General features: G+C 36.4%; 1 protein-coding gene and 1 pseudogene across 1 annotated transcript; one reads left to right on the forward strand and one right to left on the reverse strand.

Annotated features, from left to right (window-relative positions):
• The first annotated feature begins 1,119 nt into the window (after window positions 1-1,119).
• Window positions 1,120-2,085, forward strand: LOC123238940 (olfactory receptor 8B8-like). Its single transcript, XM_044666197.1, has one exon. It carries the CDS (start codon window positions 1,150-1,152, stop codon window positions 2,083-2,085), a length of 936 nt encoding a protein of 311 aa, XP_044522132.1. The 5' UTR covers window positions 1,120-1,149.
• Window positions 2,086-7,459: 5,374 nt separating this feature from the next.
• LOC123241309 lies at window positions 7,460-8,343 on the reverse strand (annotated as a pseudogene).

Here is an 8,343-nt window from a genome sequence, read left to right on the forward strand (position 1 = left end):
TTGTATTCTCTGTATGATCTTGAGTAAGTCCTGTATCCTTTCTGAGACGGAATTTTCTCATCAGTGAGTTGACTTGAGTTCATGAGTTCTGTGATGCAATGGGGTTAAAGTCAATTGAATTTCCTCTCTGTACGGAACAGATATGGTGAACTCCTAGTAGTAGGGGGCACTAGTTGCCTAAAAGAGGCAAACTGGTTGAGGTCAGAAAAACCAAGTGGGCAGGTCAAGACTTCCATGCTAGTTTGTAGAGGGACAGGACCATGAGAAGCTACCAAATTTCCAGCCTGCGTGAAACAAGGAGATGCAGGTGGAAAAGAGTTGGATTAGATGCTTTTTAAGTTCCCTTAGAACTTAGTCTATGACACTATAATCTTAGATATTTTGCTTTGATATCTTTAAGAGTAGACCTCTGTTTATGGTCCCCTCTCTAATAGAATCTAGAACAAGGGGGTTGAGAAGTTATGAGTAGTCTCACTGTAAAGCAAGTTACAGATCAGAAAGGGCACCATTGCCTCCCCACTTAGTATAGTGTTTCAGCAGTTTTGGAGACATCTAGGTAATGCAGTGGGTAGGGCACTGAGCCTGGATTTGGGAAGATATGAGTTCAAATGTAGCTTCAGATTCCAACCAGTTGTGTGATTCTGGATGAATCATTTTTACCTCTGCCTCAGTTTCCTTAAATGCAAAACAGGGATAAAAATAGCACTTGTCTCCCAAGTTTGTTGTAAAGATAAAATGAATCATATTTATAAAACTTTTAGCACCATGCCTGGTCAAAGTATGTGATTAATAAATGCTGTTTCCTTCCTACTCCTACATCTTTTCCTTCTTTTCTTCTTTCCTTCTTGTTTTTCCCTAACTCTGAAGACAATTTCAAAAGCTTCTTAGGGCAACTGTTTGGCTCATGGGAACTTTTACAGAGAGTAGTCAGTCATTGGAATTCTTACAATGACAGTGAGTTCTGAAGGGGACTAGGCTAAGAGTCCACAAGTTTGTTTCATTTATCCATTCAAGAAGCATTTATTAATCACCTAGTATGTACCAGGCCCTGTGCATAATGCCTTGCCATTGGAGGATAGTGCATGAAGAACTGGTTTCCCCTCTAATATGCCTTTTTTTCCTGTTCCCACAGATGCTACTCAGAGGAGGATGGCCAAAGTAAATGACTCCATTGTGACTGAATTTGTCCTTTTAGGTTTAACTGATCAACCAGAACTCCAGCTCTTTCTCTTTTTCCTATTCCTAGGGATCTATGTGGTAACCATTGTTGGGAATCTACTCTTGATGATTTTAATTAAGCTAAATCCACACCTTCATACCCCCATGTATTTCTTTCTCTTCAACATGTCTTTCATTGATTTGTGTTATTCCTCTGTCACCATCCCCAAAATGTTAATGAACTTTGTGTCAGAGAAAAACAGCATCTCCTATTCTGGGTGCATGGCTCAGCTGTATTTCTTCTGTGTCTTTGTAAATTCAGAGTCACTTCTTTTGTCAGCCATGGCCTATGACAGATACGTTGCCATTTGTTACCCACTGCTTTATAATATCAAGATGTCCTCTCGGATCTGCTCCTTTCTGGTTTCTGGTGTATTTGTGATGGGGCTTTCTGTTGCCTTGGCCCACACTGGATGTATGCTGAGACTGTCCTTCTGTGCTGGTAATGTCATCAACCATTACATGTGTGACATACCCCCTCTTCTAGAACTCTCCTGCACCAGTACCTATGTCAATGAGTTAGTGGTTTTTGTTATAACAGGCATCGAACTTGTGGTGATTGGCTCTGCCATTTTCCCCTCTTATGCTTTAATTTTTTCCACTATTCTCCGCATCAATTCCACTAGTGGTAGATCTAAAGCCTTCAGCACTTGCAGCTCCCACCTAACTGCTATTTTTCTGTTTTTTGGGTCAGGAATTTTTGTGTATCTTAAACCTTCTTCTTCTAAGTCTATGAACCAGGGAAAAGTGTCCTCTGTGTTCTATACCATTGTGATTCCCATGTTAAACCCCATGATCTACAGCCTGAGGAACAAGGATGTCAAATTGGCCATGCAGAAAACCTTGAGACCAAGAATGATCTCTTAAGGACTTTGGTTAGTGTTCATAAGGGGACTTAAAAACCTGTTGATTTTATTGGACTTTCTTCATGGATACTCTTCCTGATTAGAATGTGAATTTTAAGCCACAGTCCAAAATGGGTTCATTTACTCCTTTAAGAAGATTTTATTTAACAAAATATTATCTGGAAATATTATTTTACATAATATGCTTTTGTAGGTTGCTTAATTCTGATTATACTCACAAATTTTAGTGAAACTTTTCATAATAAAAGCTGTAGGGAAAGTTAAGGACTTGTCATTTTATAAAGAAGTAATCACTATTAATAACATTTATAGATGAGGTTGTATTTTCCTTGAACAAATGACACCTGCCATGGGCAAACCAAAACAAATGCTAATGTTGATAAGGGAACTGAAAATTCTACTAATTTCATTAAGGATTCCTAATGCTTTTTCATTACAAAGGAAGGGAATTGTTACCTTTCCTCTCAACTGACATTTTTTGTCTTATGATGTTTTTTCAAGAACACATAGAAACCATGTTGAGATGTTCTGGAAGTATTTATAGTTTTCTGCTTCTCTAATGCATTATTATTATTATGCTACCACTCAATAAAATTTATTGCAGTGCTTCAGAAATACATCTTTAGGGTAAGTAGTATAAATTTGGTTCTACATATTTTCTTGTATTTGTCTTATCTAGGGTATTAGGGAAATTACTGGCCTAAATGTGTGGAGAGGATGTATGAGAAAACAATAGGGAGAGAATGCCTCAGAAATAGAGGTGGTAGTGTGGATCCTTAAAGGTCCACACTACTGAAATAAAATCAACGAGAGGATGTGATGGACTTATTAGTTTAATGATGATTATATTGGAGGAATCTATTTTAATTTACTCTGCACATCCATCCAGTATCAGAATAAAGATATCTTAGGGGGTCCTGAAAAAAACAAGAAATTAGAGAACCTTTTCAAATGCTGAGTTTCAATATTACATCTCTGGTGCTGGAACCCAGGTCTCAGAGAAGTCATAGTTTTGAGGATTTTAAATATGCGTAGAAGTCTGATGGTCAGATAAGAAATGAGGATTCATTGGACAGCAGAACCTCACAAGAGAAGTTGATTTCCACTAGGGTAAGGGATAAAAGAACAAACAGGATTCAAAACAGGTGACCAAACTTGCTGAGTAAGGAACATTGTGATTTGGAATGTAATTATAAATGAACCAACAAAATGACTGTGTAGTGGAGTTATGAAGTTGAAGGGTTCCTCCCTCCATCCTTAGAAGACTATTGACAAAAAACCAAACCAAAACAAAAGAAGACCATTAATGGACAAATACAATAATGACTTGAGACTCTGTAAGTGTTTTTTCCATCGTTCTTGAAATAGCAACTCTCCCCATTCCAAGGAATTCAAAAGCACAAATGCAAACCGATAGAACTTTCATTTTTTTTTCTTTAAAAAATTAATTAACACACCTTTATTTTTTTCTCCTTCTATTTCCCCTTCTCTGGAAAAACAACAATAACTGCAAAACTGTTGTATGCAGAATTAGGCAAAACAAATTTCCACACTGATCATGTCCAAAAATCTATTTCTGATTCTTCATATGTAGTCTATCATGTGAACTATCATTTTCATCAGGAACTATTTTCTTGGGGTTTCATGGGAAATAGATCATAAAAAAAGAGAAAAAAGAGATGAATGGCTACTGATACTAAAATATCCAAGGATCACATTTTACAACCAATTCACAATTGTCCTAAACTAACCTCAAGGCTGGTAGGACTAAAGAACTCCCCTTCCTCACAATCTACTCTTCTCAACTGGTTTTCTGTAACTTCTTTCCTGCCCCGGTTTTTATCTTTATTTTAATTAAGACTAGAACTAGAATTTCATTGTAGAAGAGAACTCTCTTTACCAAAGGCAGATCCACATCTGCTCTATGTGACTCAGTTTTAGAGAGTTGCCTGGAGCACTTGGAGTCCAAGGGATTAGTACAAGGTCATATGGACAGTATGTTGGGCATCTTTCAGACTTCTGAGGCCAGCTCCCTATCCATTTCGTCCTCCTGCCTCTCCTGGATAAAAATATTTGTAAGTGGATCTAGGGGACTCATGAGGCATGATCTGTCTCCAATTCATAGATTTCTTTGATCTCAACCTGACTTCTTCAAGAACCACTGGTGTGAATGAACACTCCTATTGGAAAATGAGGAAGGTCATTACTAGCTCCTACTATAGAAATGCTCTGAATTGGTCAGACTTAGCATCAGTTCATGAACCAAATGTATTCATGATATCCTGTAAAAAGTGGTACAGATGAAATGAAAAAACTATCCTAATATTAACTACAGGCATGCCTTGAAGGTGTTGAAAGTTTGGTTCCAGGCTACTGCAAAAAGCAAATATTTCAATTAATAAGTCAGAGTACATGTAAAATTATGTTTATACCATACTATAGTCCAGGGGTCAGCAGCCTTTTTGGCCTTGAGAGCCATAAACGCCACATTTTTTAAAATGCAATTTTGTGAGAGCCGTACAGTGCTCACAGTGCGCGCTCCTGTAACAGTGCCTGAAAAAAAATTGACTTTATGGCTCCTGCAGAAAGAGCCATATCTGGCCCTCAAAAGAGCCAGATATGGCTCGAGAGCCATACATTGCTGACCCCTGCTATAGTCTATTAAAAGTGTGCAATAGTATTTATATGTATATACCTTAAATTAAAAATACTTTATGATGAAAAAATGCTAACCATCACTTGAGCCTTCAGTGAGCTTTAACCTTTTGCTGGTGTTACACTTTGGTAATTCTTGCAATATTTCAACTTTTTCATCATTATTATATCTGTTATGGTGATTTGTGATCAGTTGTGGCAAACCTAATTGATAAAACACAGTAATACTGATTTTAATCTTTTACATAGACTGTGTCCTATGACTGGAGGGAAAAAAGATGGTGCATCTCCATTAGTTATAATGTTTTTGATCATATGTCCCCCTTAGATTTATACTTATTTATAAATTATACAATGTGCTACTATGTACATATGTACATAATAAGATACATACAAAATGTACATTTTTAAGGATAAGGTTAAAATGATATGATAATTAATATATTTAAATTTTTTATCAATGATACCAAAATTTTTTTGCTTTCACTAAAAATATTAATAATAGAAGTATATAGTTTTCTTAGAAAAAATCATCAAGAATAGCTATCTTAAGGAGGGCTATATATGACCTACCCACTTAGCCTTCAACTGGTTGATTATATACTCCTTAGGGTCATGCTGTAGTCCTCCCTTTGATTACACAGAACTATACTACTCTGCCTTTCTGGGTAGTGTTTGACCAGGGCTGAGTAGAGTGGGATTATCTTTTTTCTAATCCTGGACAATATACTTGTCTGTCAATGCAGCATTAGGAGGCAACATGGAAGAGTGGAGAGATGAGTTGCTTTGGGGTCAGGAATTATGCCTTTAGTTTCTGTGGCCACAGATAATTCATCAGTCTTTCCCTGTCTCAGTCAATAAGGCTACAAATTCCAGAGAAGTTGCTGACCTGCATTGGTGGAAGGAATTCCATGCCTGGAGATCTCTACACAGATAAAATCATATCTGGGCCACTTTCTACCCACCAAATTACATCAGTTATTTTCGAGGTCATGCCATGTTATTACTGGTATGGTGACTGTGACTGATTGTAACTCTCAAAGCTTTTTATAAAACTCTCCTCATTCTGTACAGGTACAGCTGATTTTTTTGTATCCATAGCATATCAGTTTAAAGATATCTCTATTAAATTTTATTTTTATCCCATTGTTCTAAGCTGTTGAAGTTTTTTATATTTCTGGTTTTATCATTCAACATATTAGTTTATTATTTAATTTGATGCTGTTTATAATTTAAATTTTTTAGTTGATATCATTGTACCCCCCACTTGAATCCCATGTTGTAAAAAAGAAAAACTGTTAGTCAAATCTGTTAGCCAATGTAATATTTAAATTAATAGCAATAACTTTAAGTGTTATATTTATAAAGTTTATTAATAATCACTTGAAGTAGAAAGAAAATAAACTAAAAGAAATAGAAGTTCAAACTTAATTATCTAACAAAAAGTAAACCCACATGAGTAAGTTCTCCTGCCTGCCCAAAAAACTCCCTTCTGCAACTCTGATCAGGAGAAAAAGAGAGAGAAGGGTGGAGTCACACACAAACTTTATCTCCAAAACATAAAGAAGTAACATGAGAACAAAAGTGGGATGCTGGGATATAGAGTTCTGGGGAACAGATCCTAATTACACACATAGTAACCTCAATGACTAGTCTTGTAACCTTCTATACTTTTAGCTCTCTATTTCTCAAGTGGGTGGATTTTGGGAAAGGGAGAAAGTATGTTTCATCATCTCTTCTAGACAGACTAATAATAACAATGAAGCTTGACTGACTTTCAGTATTTTTCTCCTGGTTCTGACTTCACTCTGTATTAATTAAAACAATACTGCCCCTCTCCAATCCCCCACAAAGATGTTAATTTTATTGTGGAAAAAATAGATTTAAATCATGACTTTTCCAATTACCATGACTTAAATATCTCCTCCAACTCCCACACAGTAGCAAGGAGGTCCCAGAAATGGCATTACCTTGAATGTGCATTATCAAGACCACAGATGATCTTATTGAAACATACCCGAGATATTTAAATAGCTTAAGATGCCTTTTAGCCAAAGGCTTTACAAATAATTCTTGTGCACAAATTCTCATTTGGGTATAATTTTTATGCTTTGTGCTTCTCCCTAAGAGACAAACTTGTGTCCTACCCATGCTGTAGATAATTCTAGCCTTTTATTTAGAATTTTCTTGTGAAAATGGTAGAGAAGAGGTTCATCTGCTAACCACTAGGGTTTGCATTGGAGACCTCTCACCTCAAAGTCTTTTAAAAAATGCTTTGAGTAAGTTGCTTATCTTTTTTCCTTTCCTTATGAGATTTTTAATGTGAAGCCAATGTAGAATTAATAAAACATAGTTTTAATGTTTTTCACTATTTTTTTAATGCATAACACTTTGGAATCTGGATTGATCTTTCTCCCTTTATTAAACATATATAGAAGAAATATACATAAAGAGGCTTTATACACAAAAAAGTGAATTCACCCCAAGGAACCAATACACAGAAGTTAAGGGTTAAAAAAAAAGTGAATTCACCAATTCCAAGCTCAACAAGTAGTTTTTGGGAAATATTAAATGAGTAGATATAAGTTGATATCTATAAACTCCATGAAAAAATCAAGTCCTATGTTTTAAATCAACATTTTGGAAAACCATTTCCCTATCAATTAGGCTTCTTGCAGTAAACTGCTCAATTACTCTAAATTCGTTTCACTATTGAGTAATTACTGTGGCATTTCAATTCCTGTGTGGTTGATCCAGTGGTAATCAAAACAATAGAGTGAGTAGAGAAGGGACATTTGCAAGAGACTGATCAATTGGTCAATAAGATGGACTAGGAATAGACTCACAAATATTACCTGTATCAGGAAAAGGGAATGTAGCAAAAGATGAATATATAATGAGCTTGCTGATTCTTGGAAATGGTTGAGGTTTTCCTCATATTCCAGGCTGGGCATCCTAGGACCAAGCAGGTGATATTAACAACTTTGTTAAACACAAAGAGGAGGAGCATGTAGAGAGCACTGAAAATAGAGGTAAGAATAAATTTAGGCGAAGACCAACTATCTCCATGCCCAGAGGAATATCCAATAATTTGACCTGTTACTGACTCAAGCACAGGGATACTCAGAAAAACAAGAAGAGACAGACAAAATATGCCTCCATTCCAAATTCTGCACTGGAAAATTCTGCTCAGTATCCTGGCCTCACTCTTTTTTTTTTTTTTTTTTTTTTTTAACATTTTTTTAAACCCTTAACTTCTGTGTATTGGCTCCTAGGTGGAAGAGTGGTAAGGGTGGGCAATGGGGGTCAAGTGACTTGACGAGGGTCACACAGCTGGGAAGTGTCTGAGGCCGGGTTTGAACCTAGGACCTCCCATCTCTAGGCCTGACTCTCAATCTACTGAGCTACCCAGCTGCCCCTGGGTTCACTCTTGTGTTTATGTTTCTTGCTCTTTGCATTCTCCACGCTACAATACTGCTTGCCCTTCTTTGATGCTTCTCTTCCTGATTCTGTTGGATCTGTACATTCAGTGTGAAGATGGTGTAGATGCCCTAGATGAAATCCTTGATTCTTCTGGCAAAAACATTTTGACACTGTCAGCCAT

This window comes from Gracilinanus agilis, chromosome 3 (genome assembly GCF_016433145.1).
Source record: "Gracilinanus agilis isolate LMUSP501 chromosome 3, AgileGrace, whole genome shotgun sequence".
Classification (NCBI taxonomy): Eukaryota; Metazoa; Chordata; class Mammalia; order Didelphimorphia; family Didelphidae; genus Gracilinanus; species Gracilinanus agilis.

What these genes read in the sequence shown, in the direction of transcription:
- LOC123238940 (XM_044666197.1), top strand. Translation starts at nt 1,150, where the DNA reads ATGGCCAAAGTAAATGACTCCATTGTGACTGAATTTGTCCTTTTAGGT.